Source organism: Aotus nancymaae, unplaced genomic scaffold (genome assembly GCF_030222135.1).
Source record: "Aotus nancymaae isolate 86718 unplaced genomic scaffold, 86718_ANA_hifiasm-v0.15.2.pri h1tg000072l, whole genome shotgun sequence".
In the NCBI taxonomy this organism is placed as follows: domain Eukaryota; kingdom Metazoa; phylum Chordata; class Mammalia; order Primates; family Aotidae; genus Aotus; species Aotus nancymaae.
Window position 1 is genome coordinate 17338778 of NW_026988487.1, and position 27235 is coordinate 17366012.

The following is a 27235-nucleotide window of genomic DNA, read 5'->3' on the forward strand; positions in this document are numbered from 1 at the left end:
TACCATTTCCTTTTAACTTATTTTCGTTTGAGACGTCTGGGAAACTTACCATGTGATAAAGGTGGCACGACTACCTAGCCACAGGGAAAAGAATAAGGCTACTCGTTTGCCTCCTTGCGCACGTGCCAGCACTACACACACCTGTTTGATCAAAAAGTTAAGAATTTAAAATAAATTTTTAAGTGAAAATATGGGATAATTTTGTTAATTCTTGAAGTTAAGAAGATCTTTCTAAACATAACAAAACACTTAGAAGTCAAACAGGAAAACATTTTTAAACTCTAACTATATAAAAACTAAAAGGCCAGGCACAGTGGCTCATGCCTGCAATCCCTGTGCTTTGGGAGACCGAGGCAGGTGGATCACTTGAGGTCAGGTGTTCGATACCAGCCTGGAAAACATGGTGAAACTCCATCTCTACCAAAACTACAAAAAAATTAGCCAGGCGTGGTGGTTTACACCTATAGTCCCAGCTACCCTTGCAGTCTCTGCCCATTACCAGTTCTAACACCAATTCACATTTTCAGGTGTTTCTTTCTGCAACACCCCATTCTCTGGTACCAGTTTTCTGACTCAGTCCATTTCATCCTTTATAAAAGGATACCAAAGACTGGGCAATTTATAATCACCTCTTAAAGGTCCCACTTCTTAACAGTGTTACAATGGCAATTAAATTTCAACATGAATTTGGGAGGGGACAAACACTGGAATCATAGCACCATGTGAAGGAGGAGGCAAACTGGAGTGATGTGTCTACAAACTGAGGAATGTCAAGGTTTGATGGCCATCACCAGAAGCTAAGAGAGAACATGGAACAGATTCTCCCCTAGAGGCTTCAAGAGGTATGTCCCACCAGCACCTCCATGTCAACTTCTAACCTCCAGAACTGTGAAATACATTTCCACTGTTTTAAGCTACTGTGTGTGTGTGTGTGTGTGTGTGTGTGTGTGTGTGTTTTGTGTATATTTTTATTTTTATAGAGACAGGGTATCACTTTGTTACCTAGGCTGGTCTTGAACTCCTGGGCTCAAGTGATCCTTCTGCCTCATCCTCCCAAAGTGCTGGGATTACAGGTGAGCCACTGCGCCCAGCCGGTATGTGTTATAGCAGCCATAAGAAACTAATACAGAGCCCGGTGCAGTGGCTCAAACCTGTAATCCCAGCACCCTGGGAGCCCAGGGCAGGTGGATCACCTGAGGTCAGGAGCTCGAGACCAGCCTGACCAACATGGAGAAACCTCGACTCCATTAAAAATACAAAATTAGCTGGGCATGGTGGTGCATGCCTATAATCTCAGCTACTCGGGAGGCTGAGGCAGAAGAATCACTTGAACTTGGGAGGCGGAGGTTGCAGTGAGCCGGGTGAGCCGAGATCACGCCATTGCACTGAAGCCTGGGCAACAAGAGTGAAACTCCGTCTCAAAAAAAAGAAAGAAAGATGCCAGGCATGGTGACTCACGCCTGTAATCCAAGCACTTTGGAGGCCAAGGCGGGCGGATCACCTGAGGTTGGGGGTTCAAGGCCAGCCTGACGAACATGGTGAAACCCCGTCTTAAAAAAAAAAAAAAAGAAAGAAACTAATATGGAGTCCCCCCAACAACCCTTTCTTCTATTTCAATCTGGATTTCTTCACATTGTTCCCTGTTGAGCCCATATCTTTTCTAGATTACGGTTTATTCTCTTGATTTGCTCAAGTACTGCCTCCAATATTATCCAAGAAAGTGTATATATAGGGCTGGGCACAGTGGCTCATGCCTGTAATCCCAGCACTTTGGGAGGCCTAGGCAGGCAGATCACAAGGTCAGGAGTTTAAGACCAGCCTGGCCAACATGGTGAAACGCCATCTCTACAAAAAATACAAAATTTAGCCAGGCATAGTGGTTCATGCCTGTAATCCCAGCTACTCAAGAGGCTGAGGCAGGAGAATTGCAGTGAGCCAAGATCGTACCACTGATCTCCAGCCTGGGCAACAGAGTGAGACTCCATCTCTTGAAAAAAAAAAAAAAGAAATTGAATTTTAGGTTGAAATTATTGGACATTGAATTCTAGGTTGAAAAGAATTCCCCGCCGGGTGCGGTGCCTCACGCCTGTAATCCCAGCACTTTGGGAGGCAGAGGTGGGTGGATCACGAGGGCAAGAGATCAAGACCATCCTGGTCAACATGGTGAAACCCCATCTCTACTAAAAATACAAAAAATTAGCTGGGCATGATGGCACGTGCCTGTAATCCCAGCTACTCAGGAGGCTGAGGCAGGAGAATTGCCTGAACCCAAGAGGCGGAGGTTGCGGTGAGCTGAGATTGCGCCATTGCACTCCAGCCTAGGTAACAAGAGCGAAACTCCGACTCAAAAAAAAAAAAAAAGAAAAGAATTCCCCGAAGATTTTGAAGAGTTTTCCTCTGCCTAGAACACTCTTTTTTTAAAAAAAAGATTGACTTTAATTTTTACAGCAGTTTCAGTTACAGAAAAATTAAGAGTAAAAAGAATTCCTGTATATCATCTACCCAGTTTCCCCTATTATCAGCATCTCACATTACATTTCATTTGTTATAATTAATGAACTATTATTAATACATTATTATTTTACTTTTTAAATTTAATTTAATTTTTATTTTATTTATTTATTTATTTTGAGACCAAGTTTTGCTCTTGTTGCCCAGGCTGGAGTGCAATGGCGCGATCTTGGCTGACCATAACCTCCACCTCCTGGGTTCAAGCAATTCTTCTGCCTCAGCCTCCTGAGTAGCTGGGATTACAGGCACGCACCACCATGCCTGGCTAATTTTATATTTTTAGTAGAGATGAGGTTTCTCCATGTTGGTCAGACTGGTCTTGAACTCCTAACTTCAGGTGATCCACCCACTTTGGCCTCCCAAAGTGCTGGGATTACAGGGGTGAGCCACCGCACCCAGCTTTTAAATTCTTTTTTTAGCCACAGAATCTAATTCTGTCACCCAGGCTGGAGTGCAGTGGCATGATCACAGCTCACTGCAACCTCTAACTGCTGGGCTCAAGCAATCTTCCCTCATCAGGATCTAGAGTAGCTGGCACTACAGGCATGCACCACTAAGTATGATTTATTCCTGTTGATACTGACCTTGCTCACCTGGCTGAGGTAGTATTTGCTAGGTTTCTTTACTGTAAAGTTATTTTCCTCTCCCTTTCCATACTGTTCTCTTTGGAAAGAATTCACTATTCTGTTGATTGTGTGTATAACCACAGTTAAGGAGTAGGATTTGTGCACCCCACCCCAAGAGTATTTACATAATGATGTGGACTTTCTGCAAGGGACAATTGTCTCTTCTCTTCCTTTTATTTATTTAATCAATTATTTTTATCAGGGTTACACTGATTATATTGGGTTATACCAGGCTATCTTGGGTTATAATACAACTTATTTATTGCTCAAATTGTCCCAGCCTTGACCATTAAGAGCTCTTTCAGTTGGCTTCTGGGTCCCTCTGGTATACACTCATCAATGTAGGTGTTTGTTTTTTGAGCACTTCCTCTTTCTGACACTACACCATTCTCTAGGCTCATTTTGTGTATTTTCTGCCCCAGTCCTAGAATCAGCCATTTCTCCAAGGAGCCTAGGTTGATTTTACTGGAGAATGGTATTACAAAACAAGATCTGGGTGCAAAGTATGCTTGGTATGGGGTATTACTGCTTCTAGGCCCTCTCAGCTGATAAGACAATTAAATTTATGTATTTATACTAACAAGTATATAGACAGATCCATAATATTTATCTATGTATCTATTTAAAAATAAACAAGAGTTCATACTGGTGTTTCCAACGCTAATCTATGGCCAGATGGATCATTCTAGCCTCCTCCCCTTGCTTATCTATAAACCCACTAGAACAGTGAGAGGCTCACGCCTGTAATCTCAACATTTTGAGAAGCCAAAGCAGGAGGATCACTTGAGCCCAGGAGTTCAAGACCAGCCTGGGCAACGAAGTGAGACCTCATCTCTACAAAAAAAAAAAAAAAATTAGCAAGCATTGTGGCATGGCCCTGTAGTCCCTGCTACTGGGCGGCCTGAGGTGGGGGGATCCTTTGAGCCCAGGAGATTGAGGCTGTAGTGTGCTACGATTGCACCACTGCACTCTACTAGCCTGGGCCACAGAAATCCAGCTAATTTTTAATTTTTTCATAGAGACAGGATATTGCTTTGTTGCCCAGGCTGGCCTTAAACTTCTGGCTTCAAGTGATTCTCCCACCTCAGCCTCCCAAAGTGCTGGGATTACAGGAATGAGCCACTGCACTCGGCCGAAATAGCTATTTTTTCAGACTGAGTCTCGCTCTGGTGGCCAGGCTGGAGTGCAGTGGTGCAATCTCGGCTCACTGCAACCTCTGCATCCTGGGTTCAAGCGATTCTCCTGCCTCAGCCTCCCGAGTAGCTGGGATTACAGGTGCTTGCTACCACACCCTGCTAATTTTTTGTATTTTTAGTAGAGGTGGGGTTTCACCATGTTAGCCAGGATGGTCTTGATCCCCTGACCTCGTGATCTGCCTGCCTCGACCTCCTAAAGTGCTGGGATTATAGATGTAAGTAACCGCGGCTGGCTAGTTTTTATATTTTAGTAGAGACGGGGTTTCACCATGTCGGCCAGATTGGCCCCGATCTCTTGACCTCGTGATCTGCCCGACTCGGCCTCCAGTGCTGGGATTCCAGGCGTTAGCCACCGCGCCCGGCTTCAGCTCCAGTCTTACAACGACTAGTTTTTTCAGGTGCCCAGCCTCAAAGACAAACTCTTTTCTCCCTTACTGAGACACGCTTTCTTTCACCTTGCTTGCTCCCGTTGACTCTTCAAGCAACCCTTCTTGGGTGGGGCGCAGTGGCTCATGCCTGCAATTCCAACACTTTGGGAGGCCGACGCGGGCGGATGACTTGAACCCAGAGTTCGAGACCAGCCTGGCCAACACGGTGAAACCCTATCTGTACTAAAAATACAAAAATCAGCCGGGCTTGGTGGCGCGCTACTGTAATTCCAGCTACTGGGGAGGCTGAGGCAGGAGACTTGCTTGAAGCCAGGAAGCGGAGGTAGCAGTGAGCGGCGCTGAACCGGGGAGGCGCAGACTGCTGTGGGCCGAGATCGCGCCGCTGCACTCCAGCCTCGGCGACAGAGTGAGACTTCGTCTCTGAAAACAAACAAAAACAAAACCTTTCTTGACAACCCAGTGACCACTGCCCCTAAGGCCGCCTTAGGCTCCCGCTCTCTGAGGTCCTGCAGCACTTCGCATTTCCCCTAGCGCCTCACTGAGGACTCTGCGTTGTGTACTAGTCTGTCATCAATCTGCGAGTTACAAGGCAGAGACCAACTTCTTAGGTTTAGCACGTATAGGCACATAATCAACATTTACTGTTTAATTGAAACAAAACTAAAACTGGGCGCTGTCTCAATCTTTATTTGTAATCGGCCCTAATTGCACTGGCAGTCTTTCCCGTTTTTTGTTTTCCATTCGCATGCGTACCTAGCTCTCCCGCTCCTTTACAAAAGAAACCCGAAGAACGCAAGCACACTCAGCGAGTGCGAAACACTCTCAAACGGACAAGATGGCGGCCACCTCTCGCGCCTCTTAGTCCCACCCACTCAGGGAGGAGGTCTGAGTCATGTGACCTTCCCCTTCCTGGGTCCGCCTTCCACCGCAGTGCCTGACGGGAGGCGGAGCGGCGAACGAGGCCGTCGGCCATTTTGTGTCTGCTTCCTGTGGGACGCCGTGGTAGCCGTTGGGTCGGGAAAGTGGGCGATATTTCGCCTTGTTTCTCCTATTTCTTTTTTCCTCCGTTTTACTTTATCGGTGGAGCGCAGTTATGGGTCGCAAGAAAAAGAAGCAGCTGAAGCCGTGGTGCTGGTATCCTTTGTCGGTTTGAAGTCGAGGTCGCGCTGGGGTGCCGGTTGGTGGGGCCTGGGACTGGGAGGCCTGGGTTTGGCCTATGCCGTGGAGGGTTTGTATCTAGGCCTCGGCGTGGGCGGCCTGGTGGCTGGGAAGGCTTCTGGGAAAATGGAGTTCCGAGGTCGAGAGGGTTCTTGCAGTTGTGTGTCGTGTGACTATGTGACTCAGGAGGATCTTGTTTGGTGCGAATTTTGGACTCAGTGGGAGGCGGCCTGGACCCCTCCGCCAAGGACCGTGACCCCTAGGGACATTCAGACACACACTGTTGTTTTGGTGACGATTCAACAAAGGGACTTTTTCTTCGAAAGGCTTATTAATTCCAGGGAGGGTTGGAGAAGAGCTTTCCAGTCTGTCACCCACTTTTTCTGTTTTTATTTATTTATTTTATGTGTGTGTTTTTTTGTGTTTGTATCTTCGAATTGGCGATTTAGTAAAGGCTCAAGTTAGTTCACCCTTTTTTTCTTTTCGGGAATAAGGGAGAACTAGCTTCCGTCTCTCACCCAGAGGCGCCTTAATCTTCAGGAAGCGTTCTCACAGGGTGGAGTTTCTGTTACCCAACTTTGTAGGACGAAAAATGCCTCTTATTAGAAAGGAAAACTCTTAAGTGTGACGTTATTTAATGCCATTTCCGGAGTCGTTGATATTCTTTACGTTAAAATTGATGTTGACCAGGCCCACTCCTGTAATCCCAGCACTTTGCAAGGCCGAGGCGGGCGGATCACTAGGTCAAGAGATCGAGACCATCCTGGCCAACATGGTGAAACCCCGTCTCTACTAAAAATACAAAAATTGGCTGGGCGTGGTGGTGCGTGCCTGTAGTCCTAGCCACTTGGGAGGCTGAGGCAGGAGAATCGCTTGAACCAGAGAGGGAGGTTGCAGTGAGCTGAGATTGTGCCACTGCATTCCAGACTGGGCGACAGAGCAAGACTCTGTCGCCTAAAAAAAAAAAAAAATGATTTTGTTTACTGTCTTGTACGTAAGGGCGACCTTTTACAGTTCTGCGTTTATTTTTTATTTTCGTTTAGTTTCTGAGACAGAGTCTTGCTCAGTCGCCAGGCGCCAGGCTGGAGTGCACTGGCGCCATCTCGGCTCACTGCAACCTCCGCCTCACGTATTCAAGCAATTCTCCTGCCTCAGTCTCCCGAGTAGCTGTGACTACAGGTGCCTGCCATCACGCCCAGCTAATTTTTGTATTTTTAGTAGAGACAGGGTTTCACCATGTTGGCCAGGATGGTCTCGATCTCTTGACCTCGTGATCTACCCACCTCGGCCTCCCAAAGTGCTGGGATTACAGGTGTGAGCCACCGGGCCCCGCCAGTTCTGCGTTTATGTAACAGTTTAAAAAATAGCTTAAATACGGTTACGAATTTTGTAATGTGATTTTGGGAAAATCTGAGTTGTGAGGTAAGAATTCTGTTTTATTGATTTGGGGTATCTGTTAGTTTAAATACAGTTCTTGGCAACATAAATTTATACGGAATTGGAAACAACTTTATGGATTGTTCATTGGAAATTATGTGATTATTGTTAATCGTATAGTTAATCTTAGATTCTAAATATTGCCTAATTCCTATTCTGGTTATTGTTATCGTTTACATAGCTAGTGAAGTAATTGTTCTGATAGAAACTTGGAGATTTCTAAACTCTTTCTTGTCCTCAGTGTGCATTTGTAAATGTTGAAATATTTATAACAAAAGTTAATGTCACAAAGATCTCTGTTAAACAGGAATTTGATAAAGTATATTGCTGATTACTGAGATGTGTTTATTGTGGTAGTGAAGAGAGATGGCCTTCCAGGAAATTGAAAATACTGAAATTACATGCCAAATGTTGTCCCTAATTGTGTAATAAATATCAAAAGCAAAGTTTCTATACAGTACCATTTTGGTTTTAGCTGTTCCCATATTGTAATGTTCCCATATTGTAATTTAGCTGTTCCCTGTAATAAAATTCTCATTTTATTATAGGCAGTGTCATCATTATGCTGTTTTTGTGCCTTAACAGTATTGATTAGGTATTGTAATAGAGATTTTGATGATGAGAAGATCCTTATACAGCACCAAAAAGCAAAGCATTTTAAATGCCATATATGTCACAAGAAATTGTATACAGGACCTGGCTTAGCTATTCATTGCATGCAGGTAAGGATTTATTGTCCCCTTGTGATTTGGAAACAACTTGAAAGAATAATCTTTTATTTCTCTGACAAATGTAATTTTTTTTTTTTTTGGAGACCGAGTCTCGCTCTGTCACCCAGGCTGGAGTGCAGTGGCACAATCTGGGCTTACTGCAACCTCCGTCTCCCAGCTTCAAGCACTTCTCCTTAGCTTCCCGAGTAGCTGGGATTGCAGGAACCCACCACCACCATGCCTGGCTAGACCCCCGCTCCAACTCCTGAGACAGAATTTCCCTCTTATTGCCCAGGTTGGAGTGCAGTGGCATGATCTCGGCTCACCGCAACTTCCACCTCCCAGGTTCAAGCGATTCTCCTGCCTCAGCCTCCAGGATTACAGGCATGCGCTACCACGCCTGGTTAATTTTGTATTTTTTTAGTAGAGATGGAGTTTCTTAGTGTTGGTCAGGCTGGTCTTGAACTCCCGACCTCAGGTGAACCAACCGCCTCTGCCTCCCAAAGTGCTGGGATTACAGGCATGAGCCACCTTGCCTGGCCTAATTTTTGTATTTTTAGGAAAGACCGGGTTTCTCCATATTGGCCAGGTTGGTCTTGAACTCCTGACCTCAGGTGATCCATCCACCTTGGCCTCCCAAAGTGCTGGGATTACAGGTGTGAGCCACCGCACCTGGCCGATGACTAATTTTTTTTTGTTCATTTACCTACTGTAAAAGATAAGGTAGCCAGTCAGCCTTAAAAACAGATTTGTTCAGTAGCCATCAAGAAGATAAACAAAACTGGCTTTTTATGTTTAAAGAGACTTTATATTTGTATTTAGCCTGATAGTACTTTTCTAGGTTAGAGTGGTAACAGATTGGGATCACAGAGTATTTCCGGAGTACTTGGCAGAGAACAGGGATCAGCAATTTTATTTTTGTTGGTTGTCTGGCCATAAGAATTAATACTTAATCAGCTGTCATTACTCACTACCATTGGAGGATTTGTTACTATCTGTAGCTTGGGGCTGGGTTTATTTCAACAGTTTATTTATTGGACTTCTTTTGGAATGGTAGCATTGTATTTTTTGCCTTTTTTTTTTTTTGAGACAGAGTCTTACTCCGTTGCCCGGCTGGAGTGCAGTGGCGCGATCAAAGCTCACTGCAACCTCCCAACTCCCTGGTTCAAGCGATTCTCCTGCCTCAGCCTCCCGAGTAGCTGGGATTACAGGCATGTGCCATCACACCCAGCTAATTTTTATATTTTTAGTAGAGATGGGGTTTCACTATGTTGGCCAGGATAGTCTCCATCTCTTGACCTTGTGATCTGCCCACCTTGGCCTCCCAAAGTGCTGGGATTACAGGAGTGAGCCACCATACCCAGCCTTTTGCTTTTATTTTTAAGAGATGGCCTTGCTCTGTGGCCCAGGTTGGTTTGCAGTGACATGATTGTGGCCCACTGCAGCCTCAAACTCCTGCGCTCTAGCCATCTTCCTGCCTCATTCTCCCAAAGCTCTGAGGTTACAGGCATGAGCCACTGTGCCAGCCCAGCATTGTATTTCATTTAATAATTTCTAGGTTTCTTGAGTTCTTTCACCAGTAAATAGTGAGAGTGTTGTAATTTATATTTTTAAGATCTAGTAAGTACCTTCATGTCTTGATTCAATATTATTCTACTTTTGTGAGTCTTAGAGCTGTCTATAGTTTTGCTTAATTAGACCATGGAGAAATATGAGTTGAGCAAATACCCAATCATTGGAAACTACTATTGGTGGGAGGTAGGGAGACATGGTTTCTCCAGGTTTAAAGTTAAATTTATTTATTTATTTATTATTTTTTTTTTTGGAGACGGAGTTTCGCTCTCGTTACCCAGGCTGGAGTGCAATGGCGCGATCTCGGCTCACCGCAACCTCCACCTCCTGGGTTCAGGCAATTCTCCTGCCTCAGCTTCCTGAGTAGCTGGGATTACAGGCACGCGCCACCATGCCCAGCTAATTTTTTGTATTTTTAGTAGAGACGGGGTTTCACCATGTTGACCAGGATGGTCTCGATCTCTTGACCTCGTGATCCACCCGCCTCGGCCTCCCAAAGTGCTGGGATTACAGGCGTGAGCCACCGCGCCCGGCCCTAAAGTTAAATTTATTTAGATCCTTTTCACTCCAGATACTTTAACAACAATTTAATATTCATTTTAAAATGTTGACCAGGTGCGGTGGCTCACGCCTGTAATCCCAGCACTTTGGAAGGCCAAGGTGGGCAGATCACAAGGTCAAGAGATGGAGACTATCCTGGCCAACATGGTGAAATCATGCCTCTACCAAAAATACAAAAACTATCTGGGCATAGTGGCGGACACCTGTAGTCCTGGATACTTGGGGGGCTGAACAGGAGAATTGCTTGAAAACCTGGGAAGTAGAGGTTGCAGTGAGCTGAGATTGTGCCACTACAGTCCAGCCTGGGTGACACAGTGAGGCTCCTTCTTTTAAAAAAAGGTTAGAGAACCTGCTACATGCTAGACCCACAGCTGTTCACTGTTGTAGCCACTTGTTACATGTGGCTATTTAAAATTAAAATCATAAAAAAATTACTCAGTTTCTCTGTTACTTAGCTACCTTTCCAGTGCTCTGTAACCACATGTGGCTGGGTGGATAATTATTATATTGGATAATACAGATAAGAACATTTTCTTTTGATTGATTGACAGGGTCTCATCTATTGCCCAGGCTGGAGTACAGATCATAGCTCACTGCGACTTTGAACTCCCTTACTCATATGATCTCCTACCTCAGCCTCCCGAGTACCTGGGACCACAGGTGTGTGCCACCATACCTGGCTTTTAAAATAATTTTATTTTTATAGAGACAGGGTCTCACTATGTGGCCCAGGCTGGTCTCCCAACTCCTGGGATCAAGCAATTCTCCCACCTTAGCCTCCCAAAGTTCTGGGATTACAGTTGTGAGCCACTGTGCCCAGCCATTTTCTGGGGTTTTTTTTGGGGGGGGACAGAATCTTGCTCTGTTGCCAGGATGGTATACTGTGGTGTGATCTCAGCTCACTGCAACCTCTGCCTCCTGGGTTTAAGCAGTTCTCCTACCTCAGCCTCCTGAGTAGCTGGGACTATAGGCGTGTGCCACCATGCCCAGCTAATTTTTTTTTTTTTTAGTAGAGACGGGGTTTTACCATGTTGGCCAGGATGGTCTTGATCTCCTGACCTTGTGATCTGCCAGCCTGGGATCCCAAAGTGCTGGGATTACAAGTGTAAGCCACCACACCTCGCCGTTTTCTTTAATTCTGAATTAAATGGGGGTTTAAATAGAGGTGTATGCTGTTACCTTTATTTCTTTTTTTTTTCGAGACAGAGTTTTGGGCAGGCTGGAGTGCAGTGGTGCGATCTCGGCTCACTGCAACCTTTGCCTCCTGGGTTCAAGTGATTCTCGTGCTTCAGCCTCTGGAGTAGCTAGGATTACAGGCATGCACCACTGCACCCACCTGAGTTTTTTTTTGTATTTTTAGTAGAGATGGGGTTTTGCCACATTGGCTGGGCTGATCTCAGACTCACTCCTAGCCTCAAGTGATCCAGCTGTTTTGGCCTCCCAAAGTATGGGATTACAGGATTATCACTGCATCTGGCATCTGTTAGACTTTTATTTTTCTGGGGGAAGAGGCAGTTTTGCTCGTCTCCCAGGCTAGAGTATGGTAGTACGATCCTGGCTCACTACAGCCTCCACCTTCTGGGTTGAAGGGATTCTCCTATCTCTACCTCCTGAGTAGCTTACCACCATGCCTGGCTAATTTTTGTATTTTTAGTAGAGATGGGATTTTATTTTTTTTCTATTACTTTATTTTATTTTTAAAAATTTATTTCGGCTGGTGAGTTGTTACACATTCCTTAGTGGATTCTGACTTCCATGGCCCGCTGTCCTGCTGAGACGGGGTTTTACCATGTTGGCCAGGCTGGTCTTGATCTCCTGACCTTAAGTGGGCCACGGTGCCCAGCCCTGTTAGACTTTTTGAAAGGATTTTTCTGACTGTAGGGTTGAAAATAGACTGCAGAGTACAGCGAGACCAGTTTAGAAGACTTGGAATATTCCAGAGTAGAGGAGATGGTGACAGAGACGAGAGTTTGATAGGTTAGGTATGGGGTATGAGAAAAAGGAGTTGAGGATGATCTCAAGATGTTTGGTCTGGCTAGGTTCAGTGGCTCACGCTTGTAATTGGCACTTTGGGAGGCTGAGATGGACTAATCACTTGAGCCTAATAGTTTGAGACCAGCCTGGGCAATATAACATGACCTTGTCTCTACGAAAAACACAAAAATTAGCTGGGCATGGTAGCATGTGCCTGTGTCCCAGCTACTCATGAGGCTGAAGCAGGAGAATGACTTGAACTAGGGAGGTCGAGGCTGCAATGAGCCATGTTAGCACTACTGAACTCCAACCTGGGTTACAAGAGACCCTTCTCAAAAAAGTTATATCTGAGCATTGTGAAAATGAGTTAGCATATACTGAAGATGTGGAAAGCTACGGCTTAAGAATGAGAATAAGGGGCCGGGTGAGGTGGCTTAGACCTGTAATCCCAGCACTTTGGGAGGCAGAGGCAGGTGGATCACCTGAGGTCAGGAGTTCGACACCAGCCTGGCCAATGTGGTGAAACCCTGTCTCTACTAAAAATACAAAATTAGCCGGGCATGGTGGTGCATACCTGTAATCCCAGCTACTTAGAAGGCTGAGACAGGAGAATCGCTTGAACCCGGGAGGCGGAGGTTGCAGTGAGCTAAGATCGCACCATTGCACTCCAGTACTCCGTCTCAAAAAAAAAAAAAAAAAAGAATGAGAGTAAGGGAGTCCTGTGTTAATTTTTTGAGTGAGGGTATGTTTGAGGTCTACTATTATACAGATGGAATGGTTACCTAAGTGATTTGATGTAGAAGTCTGGAGTTCATAGAAGTTAAAATTGGAGATAGAAATTTGGAAGGATACTATGTAAGGGTGGCTAGTTTAAGCCGTGCTACTAGATACCCTTTCAAGGGAGTATAGTGTGGCTGGAAATTAGGTACTCTGTGCTCTCGGCCACTTCCAACATTTAAAGGTCAGGAGATTAAGGAATCATACAGGGAAACTGAAAGGTAGGAAAACTAAGAGTAGTGTCCTGGAAGTCAATGACATGTTTCAAGGAGTGAATTATTTAACTGAGTCAAATGCTTGTGGGTGGTTTAGTAAGATGACTGAGATTGGGTTAATAAGGTCATTGGTGACTTGACAAAGAGCGATTGCCAAGAGTGGTGAAGGTGTTGAAGTGTAATTTTGGTGCTTTGAAGAGACAAAGGGAGAGGAAGCGGAGGCACTTAGGGAGTTGCACTATACGAAGAGCAGAGAAGTGGAGTGGAAGCTGCAAGGAGGTTAGTTGAGAAACAGTAACATTATTAATTGTAAGTGTTTTTATTTATGTAGTTTTATTTTCACAGCAACCTGTGAGATAGGCCTGGCAGTTAAATCATGCTAATTTTATAGATGATAAACCCTAAGACATTATTAGTTAAGTTAGGTGTTTCCTTGCAGTTTCTCATCAATACTTGCTCCTGTCTTTCAACCAAAATCCTATGACTTTGTTTGGCAGGGTCCCAAGAAATCTAATTTCTGGCTATACCATAATAGATACACCTTTAAATTAATAAATTGTTGCCCTTCTCATAAATGTAGTGAAGATTAATGTGTATGTGAATGTAATTGTTCATAGAATGCTTGTAGCTTCATCTGTTTATCAAGAATAGCAAAATACTCCAAAAAACCTTAGGAAACAGGATGATTAAGTCACTTGTTGAGTAGCTTTATCCATAAGTATTTTAATTGCAATATAAGGAATAGCTTTTAACAGACATGAAGATGATTTCTGAGTTTGATTTGCTTGCCCCAGTTTCAAATCTTCTTTTTTTTTTGAGACAGAGTTTTGCTCTTGTTGCCCAGGCTGGAGTGCAATGGTACGATCTTGGCTCAGCGCAACCTCCATCTCCCAGGTTCGAGCAGTTCTCCTGCCTCAGCCTTCTTAGTAGCTGGGAGTACAGGCGCGCACCACCACATCTGGCTAATTTTCGTCTTTTTAGTAGAGACGGTTTTGCTTCATTGGCCAGGCTGGTCTCGAACTCCTGACTTCAGGTGATCCACCTGCCTTGGCCTCCCAAAGTGCGTGCTGGGATTACAGGTGTGAGATACTTCGCCAAGCCCTAAATCTTTTTTTTTTTTTTTTTTTTTGAGAAAGTCTCGTTGTCACCCAGCTGGAGTGCTCATTGCAACCTTGCCTCCCAGGTTAAAGTGATTCTCATGCCTCAGCCTACCAAGTGGCTGAGATTACAAGTGTGCATTACCATACCCAGCTAATTTTTTTTTTGGTGGGGGTGGGGGGGGCGATGGAGTTTTGCTCTTGTTGCCCAGGCTGTAGTGCAGTGGCTCGATGTCAGCTTACCATAACCTCCGCCTCCCAGGGTCAAGCAATTCTTCTCCGTCAGCCTCCTGAGTAGCTAATGTGCCACCATGCCTGGATAATTTTGTATGTTTAGTAGAGATGGCATTTCTCCATGTTGGTCAGGCTGGTCTTGAACTCCTGACCTCAGGTGATCGCCCGCCTTGCCCTCCCGAAGTGCTGGGATTACAGGCCTGAGCCACTGAGCCTGGCCTCTTTTTTTTTTAAATAAAGTCTCCCTCTGTTGACCAGGCTGGAATGAAGTGGTGTGATCTCTGCCCACTGCAGCCTCCCCCTCCCGGGTTCAAGCGATTCTCCCTCTTCAGCCTCCGGAGTAGCTGGGATTACAGGCACCCGCCACCATGCCTGGCTAATTTTTGTATTTTTAGTAGAGACAGTTACGCCATGTTGGCCAGGCTGGTGTCAAACTCCTGACCTCAGGTAATCCGCCCACCTCGGCCTCCCAAGTGCTGGGATTATAGCTATGAGCGAGCCACTGTGCTTGGCCCCAGCTAATTTTTTTTTTTTTTTTTTTGAGATGGAGTCTTGCTCTGTCTCCTAGGCTGGAGTGTAGTGGTGTGATCTCAGCTTACTGCAACCTTTGCCTCCTGGGTTCAAGTCATTCCTCCTGCCTCAGCCTCTGAGTAACTGGGACTATAGGCGTGTGCCACCAAACCTGGCTATATTCTAATTCTTATTGTGAGGCTGTTTCCTAATCTTTACTTAATTCACGCTTGAAACATTTCTGATTTGGATAGGACTACTAGTTATTGCTAATAATTCAAGTAATCAAGATTATTTGGTAAACTTGAAGAAATGTTTATTCAATGCTTACTGTATGTTAGACATCTAGCCAAGTGTGTTTTTTTTTTTTTTTTTTGAGATGGAGACTTCACTGTTGCCCAGGCTGGAGTGCAGTGGTGCCATCTCGGCTCACTGCAGCCTCCTCCTTACAGGTTCAAGTGATTCCCCTGCATCAGCATCCAGAGTACCTGGGATTACAGGGGTGCACCACCATGCCTGGCTAATTTTTGTATTTTTAGTAGAGACGCAGTTTCATCATGTTGGCCAGGCCGGTCTCGAACTCCTGATCTTGTGATCCCCTGCCTTGGCCTCCCAAAGTGCTAGGATTACAGACGTGAGCCACCACACCTAGCTGAACATTGATTTTTTTTTTTAACATACCAAGTGGTCTTTGATTAATTTGGAATTACTCTTAAAAAAGACTTCTATCTAATGGAAATTGTTGTTGTTAGGTACATAAAGAAACAATAGATGCCGTACCAAATGCAATACCTGGGAGAACAGACATAGAATTGGAAATATATGGTATGGAGGGTATTCCAGAAAAAGATATGGATGAAAGACGACGACTTCTTGAACAGAAAACACAAGGTAAATATTGAAATAAATTGGTTTTTTTCATTTTTTTTTTTTTCATTTGAGACAGAACCTTACTTGGGTGGAGTACAGTTGTGGGATCCTGGCTCTCTGTATCTTCTGGCTCCGGGGTTTAAAGTGATCCTTGTTTTTTTTGTTTGTTCTGAAATGGAGTCTGTCTCGCTCTGTCACCCAGGGGCATGATCTTGGCTCAGTGCACTGCAACCTCTGCCTTCCAGGTTCAAGCAATTCCTGCCTCGGCTTCCTGAGTTGGGCTACAGGCATGCACCACCATACCTGGCTAATTTTTGTGTTTTTAGTAGGCACAGGGTTTCACCATGTTGGCCAGGCTGGTCTCGATCTGCAGACTTCAAGTGGTGATCTACCTGCCTCCGCCTCCCAAAGTGCTGGGATTACAGGCGTGAGCTGTCATGCCCAGCCTTAAGTGATTCTTGTGCTTCAGCCATCTGACTAGCTGGGACTACAGGTGTGTGCCACCACACCCAGCTAATTTTTGTATTTTGTTTTTATTTATTTTTGTATTTCTTTTGAGACAGAGGTCAGCTCTGTCGGCCAGGCTGGAGTGCAGTGACACAATTTCTGTTCACTGCAACCTCTGCTTCCCAGGCTTAAGCAATTCTCATGCCTCCGCTACTCAGCTGGGATTTCGGGCGTGCACCACTATGCCCAGCTATTTTTTTTGTTGTATTTTTAGTAGAAACGGCGTTTTACCATGTTGCCTAGGCTGGTCTCAATCTCCTGGCCTCAAGTGATCCACTTGCTTCAGCCTCCCAAAGTGCTGGGATTACAGATGTGAGTCATCACAGCTGGCCTAGTTTTTAGTAGAAATGGGGTTTCACCATGTTGATCAGGCTGGTCTCAAACTCTTGACCTCAAGCAATCCATCTGCCAAGGCCTCCCAAAGTGCTGGGATTGTAGGTGTGAGCCACCATGCCTCTCCCCTTGTGATAATATTCTTTTTTCAGCCTCACTTTAGCCCAGAGTTACTGTTTTCAATTATAAATTTAGTGGTAAGGTAGTTGCAGTGCCTCACACCTGTAATCTCAGCACTGTGGGCGGGCAGTACAAGAAGATTGCTTGAGCCCAGAAATTGGAGACCCACCTAGGCAACATAGAGTGACACCCTCTCTTTACAAAAAAAAATAGAAAAATTAGCCAGGCGTGGTGGCACATGCCTGTAGTGTCAGCTGAGGTGGGAAGATCTCTTGAGCCCAGGGCGTTGAGGCTTCAGTGAGCTGTGAATGCTCCAGTTGCAGCCTGGGCAACAAAATTGAGACCCTGTCTAGATGAATCGATTGATTGCTTGTTATAAGATAGATAAAATTTAATGGTAGATGATAGATTTATTCGGAATTTTAAATTTGAGTTGTTTTTGAAGATATGTACTTAAGTTGTACCATTTGGATCATTCTGTTATATTATTATTCACAATTGAATTCCACATAGAATTAGCAAGTGTTAAGGCATATGAAAATGCTAGACCCCTATAATTTCAGTGCTTTGGGTTGCTGAGACTGGAGGATTACTTGGGGCCAAAAGTTTGAGATCCCATCTTTACCCAAAACAAAACAGGGCTGGTTGGCATGTACCTGCAGTCCTAGCTACTTGGGAGATTGAGGCAGGAGGATCACTTCAGCCTAGGAGTTTGAGAGTATAGTGAGCTGCATTCGTGCTACTGCACTCCAACCTGGTTCACAGAGCAAGACCCTGTCTACTAAAAATTTAAAAGAAAAAATACTGATTTAGGATAATCATTTTACCTTTTATGGGACAGAAAGAATGTTAACCTTGTTTAACATAAGGTCAAAACACATTTGAAGAACATAGAACAGTACTAATTGAATTTTGGGGGAAGAAAAATCTCATGAACTAATTGTACCGAAATACATATTTTTAAAATATTGAATGTTGTAAATCAACTTTAGTTTTTACTCTATGGAAAGAATTAATTTTTTTTTAACAGAAAGTCAAAAAAAGAAGCAACAAGATGATTCTGATGAATATGATGATGATGACTCTGCAGCCTCAACTTCATTTCAACCACAACCTGTTCAACCTCAACAAGGTTATATTCCCCCCATGGCACAGCCAGGACTGCCACCAGTACCAGGAGCACCAGGAATGCCTCCAGGTAGCACATAAGATTGCTTAAAATCTGACATTCTTAGGACTTTATTTATACTGTATCAGAGTATACCTTCTTCACTCTGACTCTTTAACATTTGTTGTTATTTTGATTGAAATTCTTGCTTGTAGGCATACCTCCATTAATGCCAGGTGTTCCTCCTCTGATGCCAGGAATGCCACCAGTTATGCCAGGGATGCCACCTGGGTAAGAAAATTCTTTTAATTGTCTTGTGGGCTTGTGCCTAGTAATGATCTTTTTCAGTTTGGGTGTTATATGAATGAAATGTTATTTTCGGTTTTTTGTTTCTAGAAGGTATGGGCTCTATAAATCTTGTCTAATAAAGGGATCAACCAGTAAATTTAAGGAATATGAATTTGCTTCTGAAGAATAGATTTTTGGGTTTTAGGGTATATGTAAGCAACCATCTACTTCAACTGCATTTGCTGTGATTAAAGTAGTTGGTTATGTATAGATTTGAGTTTCTTAGATTCAGAACTACCTGTGACACTTTGTAGTTGCGACAAGAAGCAGACAAACTCTGTAAATGATTTATTTGTCAAAGCATCAAAACTAAAAATGAGTATGAGGTGCTTGTGCCCATCACTTTTACTTAAATATTGTTGGATGTGAGAGGTATACAATACACTTTCCCACTGTATTTTGAAAATCACAGTTAGATTTTGATTTTGTCATACATTTTCACAGATTGCATCATCAGAGAAAATACACCCAGTCATTTTGCGGTGAAAACATGTAAGCATCTCATTCATAATGTAATTCAGGAGGTATAATCATAATGTCATTTTTTAATGTGTGTGTTTAATGGTATCTATTCAGTTGACTTCAGAACTTTTCTAACCTTCCTCACTAAAACTTGCAAGCTGATTAGCACAGGTCTCTTAAAGGAGGAAAATAAAACATCTTTTTAGGAAATAGTAATAGACCCATTTAAACATACTTCAAATGGGTAGCGATTTTCTCTAAAGTATTGAAAGTAGTGGGACCTGATAATAAGGGTTAGTATTTAAGAAAGAAAGACTAGATGTTCGTGAAATCACATACTTTATTATTATAGGATGTAATGGAATTTTCTTTTCTTTTCTTTTCTTTTTGTTTTTTGTTTTTTGAGACGAAGACTTGCTCTTGTTGCCCAGGCTGGAGTGTAGTGGTGCAATTTCAGCTCACTGCAACCTCTGCCGCCTCGGTTCAAGCGATGCTCCTGCCTCAGCTTCCTGGGTAGCTGGGATTACAGGCATGCGCCACCACGCCCAGCTAATTTTTTATATTTTTAGTAGAGATGGGGTTTCATCATGTTGGCCAGCCTGGTCTTGAACTCCTGACCTCAGGTGATCCACCTGCCTCGGCTTCCCAAAGTGCAGGGATTACAGGCATGAGCCACCTTGCCTGGCCTGTAATGGAATTTCCTAATAAAATCTATCAATAGAAACTAATCTTCTAATAAAAATTCTAAATCAGGAATTGAATTTACTCACAAAAATTTAAAAAGAAAATCGACCCCTTTGTCATTTTTTTAAGTGAATTGGACACTGATTTGAAGGTGAGCTCTTTTAGGGGAAAAAAATAAATGGGTCGTGTTTTTAAGTCATGGTTTAGTGTTAGGTAGCTATGGTAAATAGTAGGCCATCTGGATTTACTTTTGAGTGTCTCTAAATTTGGTAGTTGTATTTCCTTTCTCTTAAAATATATGTATATATATGTATAAAGACAGGGTCTCTCACTCTTGTCGCCCAGGCTACATTGCAGTGGCACAATCACAGCTTGCTGCAGCCTCGACTTCTGGGCTCAAGTGATCCTCCCACGTCAGCCCCCTGAGTATCTGGGACTACAGGTGCACACTACTACACCCAGCTAGTGTTTAAAATTTTTACTTTTTTTTTTTTTTTTTTTACTAGATAAGGTCTCACTTTTTGCCCGGGCTGGTCTTGAACTCCTGGGTTCAAGCAGTCCTTGAGCCTTGGCCTCTCAAAGTGCTGGAATTCCAGGCATGAGTTGCCACACCTAGCCAAATAAAAACTCTCATTTCACACGGTACATTCAATCTTTGCAAAATGCAACACAACTCTAAAATAGAGATTTCTTCTTTTTATTTAATACTCTGTTGATATTTTCCAAGTGGAAAAAAATCATGATTTTGCTTTCCAATTACACATACTTTAGATGAGGCCTCTTGTACGTATTGAGAGTGTATTTGTTCTCAATGACTTTAAATGTTTTATCAACTTTTTTTTTCCTTTTATTGGTAAACCAAAGAGTTTGCTGGGTTTTAGAGTATTTATTTTGATAGGATTGTTATAGTGTATTGTGTTCTTTCAGCTTGATTCATTTCAATATTAGCGGTCAAATTCAAATCTTTTAGCCAGAATATTTTTTAATGCTTTATGCTGTTCATTAACTTAGTATTTCTTGAAATTTGCTTTCTAATAGAATGATGCCAATGGGTGGAATGATGCCACCTGGACCAGGAATACCACCTCTGATGCCTGGAATGCCACCAGGTACGATATGTTAGATAGTTTCCTCTTACAGGTTTTATATAAACTTTACTTCTAAGTTTTTTAGACATTTGTGGGCATTGGTATAATGAAATTTAAAAATTTCCCTAAGTTGCAAAGTGTTAAGTGTTATATGGACCTTTTTTTTTTCCCCCGAGACAGAGTTTCGCTCTTGTTACCCAGGCTGGAGTGCAATGGCGCGATCTCGGCTCACCGCAACCTCCGCCTCCTGGGTTCAGGCAATTCTCCTGCCTCAGCTTCCTGAGTAGCTGGGATTACAGGCACATGCCACCATGCTCAGCTAATTTTTTGTATTTTTAGTAGAGACGAGGTTTCACCGTGTTGACCAGGATGGTCTCGATCTCTTGACTTCGTGATCCACCCGCCTTGGCCTCCCAAAATGCTGGGATTACAGGCGTGAGCCACCGCGCCCAGCCCGACCATGGCCCTTTTTTGAAGTTTGAAATAGATGATAGGTTTCAAAGCAGCCAAAGTGAGTCATGGCCTATATGCTGAATCTCATATACTTAAGAACACTAGTATTTGTTAAGATTTTTTTTTTTTAAGGAGTTTTACTCTTGTCCAGGCTAGAGTACAATGGCACAATCTCTACTCACTGCAACCTCTGCCTCCTGGGTTCAAGCAATTCTACCTCAGCCTCCTCAGTAGCTGAGTTTGCAGGCATGTGCCACCATGCCTGGCTCAATTTTTGTATTTTTAGTGGAGACGGGGTTTTTTGATGTTGGTCAGGCTGGTCTCGAACTTCCAACCTTAGGTGATCCACCTGCCTCAGCCTCCCACGGTGCTACAGGATTTCAGCCATGAGACACTGCGCCCTGCCCCAAACAAACTATATTAAATAGTGTAGCCATTTATTGTCTCAGTCAATGAAAAGAAACAAACAAAAATTATAATATTTATATATATGTACACACACACACACACTTGTTTTTTTTTTTTGTTTTTTTTTTGCTCTGTTGCCATGCTGGAGTGCAGTGGCGCCATCGCGGCTCACTGCAACCTCTGCCTCCTGGGTTCAAGCAGTTCTTCCACCTCAGTCTCCTGAGTAGCTGGGACCACAGGCGCGTGCCACTACGCCCAGCTAATTTTTGTATTTTTGGTAGAGACGGGGTTTCACCATGGCCAGGATGGTCTTGATTTCTTGAGCTCTTAATTCACCTGCCTCGGCCTCCCAAAGTGCTTAGATTATAGGCATGAGCCACTGTGCCTGGCCTTGCACTTTTTTTTTTTTTTTTTTTTTTTTTTTTTTGATATGGAGTCTCGCTCTGTTGCCCAGGCTGGAGCACAGTGGCACAATCTCAGCTCATCCAATCTGCCTCCTGGGATCAAGTGATTCTCCTGCCTCAACCTCCTGAGTAGCTGGGAGTACAGATGCCCACCACCACCCCCAGCTAATTTTTGTATTTTTAGTAGAGATGAGATTTCACCATGTTGTCCAGGCTGGTCTTGAACTCCTGACCTGGTAGTTGATTGAAATCATTATTTTATATATTACAAGAAGTTGGCTAAATCAGTAGGACCAGTAAGCATAATTGCCAAATGTTTTGCCCATGCATTAGGGTCTAGTGTTATCTTCCACTTTGTAAAATTCTGAAGCAGTACAGAGGGAAAATTTGAGGCAAGAATGTTGCATGGGGCAAATGCCTAAGTTCCTTGGACTTAATTGAGGTGTTGAGCAGTTAATTATTAATAACTTTGTAGTGTAGAATTAAGTGTTTTTTCCTACACTAAATTTTTCAGTGACTTAGTCTCCCCAAACATTTCTTCTCTGCAGGTATGCCCCCGCCTGTTCCACGTCCTGGAATTCCTCCAATGACCCAAGCGCAGGCTGTTTCAGCTCCAGGTATTCTTAATAGACCACCTGCACCAACAGCAACTGTACCTGCTCCACAGCCTCCAGTTACTAAGCCTCTTTTCCCCAGTGCTGGACAGGTAAGGTGAAAATCCTAAAAAGGAGTGCACTTATATTTTAAAGATAAAGTGCAGTTGTTTACAGAATGCTTTGAAATTCTCAAAGGTCAATTTTTTTTTGGCTATAATATTTTTAATATAATTTACTAAATATACTAAAAGGTAGCTTATCCACTTCCATGTTTATACACTGATTTCCTCTACTCATAAAAGGATGAATGAAGCCAAAGTTAGTATGTTACTTTTTCGTATTTGTGAACCGTATATATTCTTAGCTTTTTTTGTTTTTTTTTAAACTAATGAAAGTTTAATATCTGGGGTGTTTAGAGGTCTTCCTTTACTGACTGAATGATGAATGGAATGAGATCAAAGCCAAAGATGAACATCCTTAATTAAGACTATAGCAAATCATGTCAGGCTCTGCCTCTAGTATGGAACAGTGATGAGCTACAGTGCTACACTTGTGCTAAAATGGTGTCATTTAATGGCTTTTGACCTAGTCACACTTGTATTTCTTATTGGTCTTTTTTCAAAGCTTTTAAAACTTTTTCCAAAGCATAAGTGAAAGACGCTTCTGTTACTATGGTGTGCACATAATGGTGAAAACCTTGGCTTTTTTCCTTGTTTCATTGAGAAATAAGCAGATTCAGATTTAATTTATTTAGAGTTTAGATCAGGATGTATGTTTACTCATTTTATTTTTTAGATTATCCGTTAGATTTTTAAAAAATTGTTTTCTGTTTGTGAGTGCTAAATTAAAAGCATTTTCTTTAAGTGCCTTTTATTAAGCACATTAATCTAGCTTTTATGGTGGGTGGGAATTTTATGTATTGAGAGATGTAAAACTTTGGACAAAAGTCTTTTGTAGAGAATCATTGATACAGAATTGGATTGAAGTGTCAGTATTTATACATCACTATTCTCAGTTTCAGGTATTCTTGAAATAATGCAAAACACAGTAGTTTTAGAAAATAAACTAGTTAACTAGGTTTTATTGGTATAGAATTAAAATTTTTTGAAGCTCATATTTTAATATTGTTTATTGTAAATGCATTAACTTCCTGCCTTTTGAAATAAGTGACATTTGATTGCATTCAATTTTGCATTTACAAAAATGCAATCTAAAAAGTCTACCACATGGCTTATTTTGACCCATTTGTTTGGAGACTTTTCATTGTTTCCTTTCTTTTATGCTACAGATGGGGACACCTGTCACAAGCTCAAGTACAGCTTCATCCAATTCAGAAAGTCTGTCTGCATCTTCTAAAGCTCTGTTTCCTAGCACAGCACAAGTACGCAGGAAGTTGCAGTTTAAAATTGTTAAAATGGCTTTATAAGTTAACCCTTTGGACCTACTTAAAAACTGAATATTTTTCCAAAAATATACTGTGTTTAATTTTTTAAAGTAAAATTAATGCTATATAAGTCAAATGGTATTTGAAAATTTGAATTCGTACTTAAAAAAAGTACCCCAAACTCTTGTGGTTCTAAAGGGTTAAAAGCATGTAAGCAGTAAATGCATTATAGTGGCCAATGGTTAGCCTGATGCATGATTAAGCTATTTTGATTTATGCTGTTTAATGCATCATATTTAATGTAAGAAAATTTAATACTCTGCTTTGATCCTAAAAGTTGGCCTAGTCTACATGTTTTAGATGTGTGGTATTATGAAAAGTAACACATTTGTTACTGATAACTTGTTACTTTAAAAGATCCTACTGAATTAACCCTTTTGTCTATGGTAATTATCCAGCCATTGTTAATTTGGAGGGGATTATATAAATATATAAAGAATACTGCTAAAGGACATATCTTTAATGTGTCACCATTTATAGTCATTCATGTTATACTTAGTAACTGGAGTTTAAATTCATATTCTGTAGTGTTTTGGTTTTTTTTAGCTGTTTGATAGATTAACAACTAAGCTATTAATAGAACAGTAAAAATAGAACACATGTTATTCTGTTATACTGTATTTCAGTAGTCTGGAATAAATACAAAGCATTGTAAATTTAATTTTTGGTGAGGAGGTAGAAGACATCTAACAAGTTAAATATACAGTTTTATTTCCACTGCTGTGTTCTGGATGTGACTTTAACACAGCATCTTTTGATACTGTTAATGGGTTATCTTGAATTTTGTGGAGTGTTTGTCACATGTTAACTTTGTTTTAATTTCATTTAAAGTTTGGTCCTTTATTTAATGTTGATGCCTTAAGTTAAACTGTTTGTAGATATACTTAATTTTGGGTTGTGAAGTTTTGTTGATGAAGTATTGTATTTTACAGGCTCAGGCAGCTGTCCAGGGACCTGTTGGTACAGATTTCAAACCCTTAAATAGTACCCCTGCAACAACTACAGAACCCCCAAAGCCTACATTCCCTGCTTATACACAGTCTACAGCTTCAACCACTAGTACAACAAATAGTACTGCAGCTAAACCAGCAGCTTCAATAACAAGTAAGCCTGCTACACTTACAACAACCAGTGCAACCAGTAAGTTGATCCATCCAGATGAGGATATATCCCTGGTAAGTTCTTTTCAGTTTTCTACTAGCAGCATTTGATTTAAAGCCATTATAGCAATTTGTCCCTTTGAAAAGTGTTACTTTGTACTCACATGGTCTGTGATCTGGTTTAATGCTTACTAAGTGGTTTTTGCCATTCTAATTCTTAAGAAATCACAAAGTACTTAAAGTGGATGGATATTGCACGTTTTGGTCTTAGATGTTTTCTCTCCCCTTCCTCCAGACTGTTCCTAAAAGAAGACAGTAAGTCAGGTTCTTAACTCTCTTAAAAATTATTTTAGTTAAACACAAATTTGCATATATTAATTGAAGAACTGTTAAGTGTGAAGTAGAATCTGTAGATCTCCTAAGTCCCATATAAAGGAATTAATTTTAATATAAAGTCAATATTTAGAATGTTGATAATGGCCAGGCACAGTGGCTCATACGTATAATCTTAGCACTTTGGGGAGGCCAAGACAGGTGGATCACTTGAGGTCAGGAGTTCAAGACCAGTCTGGCCAACATGGTAAAACCCCATCTCTACTAAAAATACAAAAATTAGCCAGGTATGGTGGCAGGCGCCTGTAATCCCAGCTACTAGGGAGGCTGAGGCAGGAAAATCACTTGAACCTGGGAGGCGGAGGTTACAGTGAGCCAGGATTGCACCGTTGCGCTCTAGAATGAACAACAGAGCAAGACTGTCTCGGGGGAGAAAAAAAAGGAATGTTAATAACAATACTTCATTAGATAGTTTCTTGTTGAAGCAATTTGTAATTCCTGGAAAGTTGTTAGTCAGGCTTCAAGTTTACAAATAGGTGAAGTTTTAAGGTATATAGAGTTTAAGCAGTTGGATTGGTTGGTTTGGGAAAACTAAATAGTTGGGGAGTAAGGGTAAATGTTTGAAAATTACTCTTAACGTTACAAGATTTTAGATGCATTCCTTTAAGTTTGATGCAACTCTGCATTCAGGTATTGAACCTTGTGCTTATTTTTATTCCCAGGAAGAGAGAAGGGCACAGTTACCTAAATATCAACGTAATCTTCCTCGGCCAGGACAGGCCCCCATCGGTAATCCACCAGTTGGACCAATTGGAGGTATGATGCCACCACAGCCAGGCATCCCACAGCAACAAGGAATGAGACCCCCAATGCCACCTCATGGTATTCCTCTTTTTATGTTTATCATATTTAGTAGATTTTCTCAGTTAATGCATAAAATATTAAATTCATTTGTAATATACATTGCATTTAAAAAGTACAGCGCATAACAATCAATTTTTTTGTTTGAAATTGTTGTTTTTTAGGTCAGTATGGTGGTCATCATCAAGGCATGCCAGGATACCTTCCTGGTGCTATGCCCCCATATGGGCAGGGACCGCCGATGGTGCCCCCTTACCAGGGTGGGCCTCCTCGACCTCCGATGGGAATGAGACCTCCTGTAATGTCGCAAGGTGGCCGTTACTGATCTTACTTCATCCAGTCTAATAGGTTTGGAGATTAAACGTTTTCCCAACTTGTGCTGTTTATATAGCCAAGCTTCCGTCAATAAGGCTTCATTGTGACTTTAACAAACATTATCTTACCACATACCAGGAACTATTGGACATTTATTTTACATGGGAAAAATTATTTGGAATAATAAAGCAGGAACTTTTCCTGAAGTTGCAATTTATACTGTATGGCTTCTTTTTCATGTTTCATCTAGGTTTTTAGAAGTGAAGTATAGTAAATTTGGTTCGTTAAATTGTGAAGGCGCTGGAATTACATGAACATACCACCTTATTAAAGGCAAGTTCTGTAAGCTTACATTGCTATTTGTAAAGTTATGCCTTCACAGCATTTCAGATGCTGTTGGACTTCATGTCCCCAACCTAGCTTGGTGAGGGCTGTAACTGTTTCCAAGTACTTGTACATTGGAAGTCTGAATGTGTAACAATATTTAATGTATTTAGAGTTCCTCATGTTGCAGGGTTTAAGAAATCTGACCCACCAAGGTCATGTGACTTTTCTGTATTGTTAAACTTCATTGTAATAAAATGAGAGAAAAATTTATGCCTTTTTATTCATAACCCAGCTGTGGACCACTGCCTGAAAGGTTTGTACAGATGCATGCCACAGTAGATGTCCACATAATAAAATACATAGTTACCAATGCAGTTTTGATATATCATTGGATTCTGTCTTTGAGTTGTAGGTTATTTCTTAGCTGCATGTTTAAACTGAATAGTGTATGTAGAGTTGTATGTTAATGCTTCAGTTAACAGAAAAACTCAGATATATGAGTCATTA

General features: G+C 42.1%; 1 protein-coding gene across 8 annotated transcripts in view; it reads left to right on the forward strand.

Annotated features, from left to right (window-relative positions):
- Positions 1 to 5644: 5644 nt before the first annotated feature.
- Positions 5645 to 27235, forward strand: part of ZNF207 (zinc finger protein 207) — a 32550-nt gene continuing 10959 nt past the window's right edge. For 2 of the 8 annotated variants that reach the window (XR_010339136.1, XR_010339137.1), the window contains exons 1-12: positions 5645 to 5856; positions 7913 to 8039; positions 15720 to 15858; positions 17828 to 17995; positions 18121 to 18196; positions 18698 to 18745; positions 20438 to 20508; positions 22301 to 22458; positions 23637 to 23729; positions 24725 to 24967; positions 25948 to 26107; positions 26251 to 26734. Coding sequence is in view for 1 of the 8 variants with exons in the window: in XM_012449256.3 (XP_012304679.1) it covers positions 5816 to 5856; positions 7913 to 8039; positions 15720 to 15858; positions 17828 to 17995; positions 18121 to 18196; positions 18698 to 18745; positions 20438 to 20508; positions 22301 to 22458; positions 23637 to 23729; positions 24725 to 24967; positions 25948 to 26107; positions 26251 to 26411 (1485 nt within the window). In the remaining 7 variants the exon portion in view is untranslated. Of the gene's footprint in view, positions 5857 to 7912; positions 8040 to 15719; positions 15859 to 17827; positions 17996 to 18120; positions 18197 to 18697; positions 18746 to 20437; positions 20509 to 22300; positions 22459 to 23636; positions 23730 to 24724; positions 24968 to 25947; positions 26108 to 26250; positions 27103 to 27235 lie in introns of those variants that run through there. The other 6 variants (XR_002478368.2, XR_010339138.1, XM_012449256.3 and 3 more) reach the window with 6 other exon arrangements.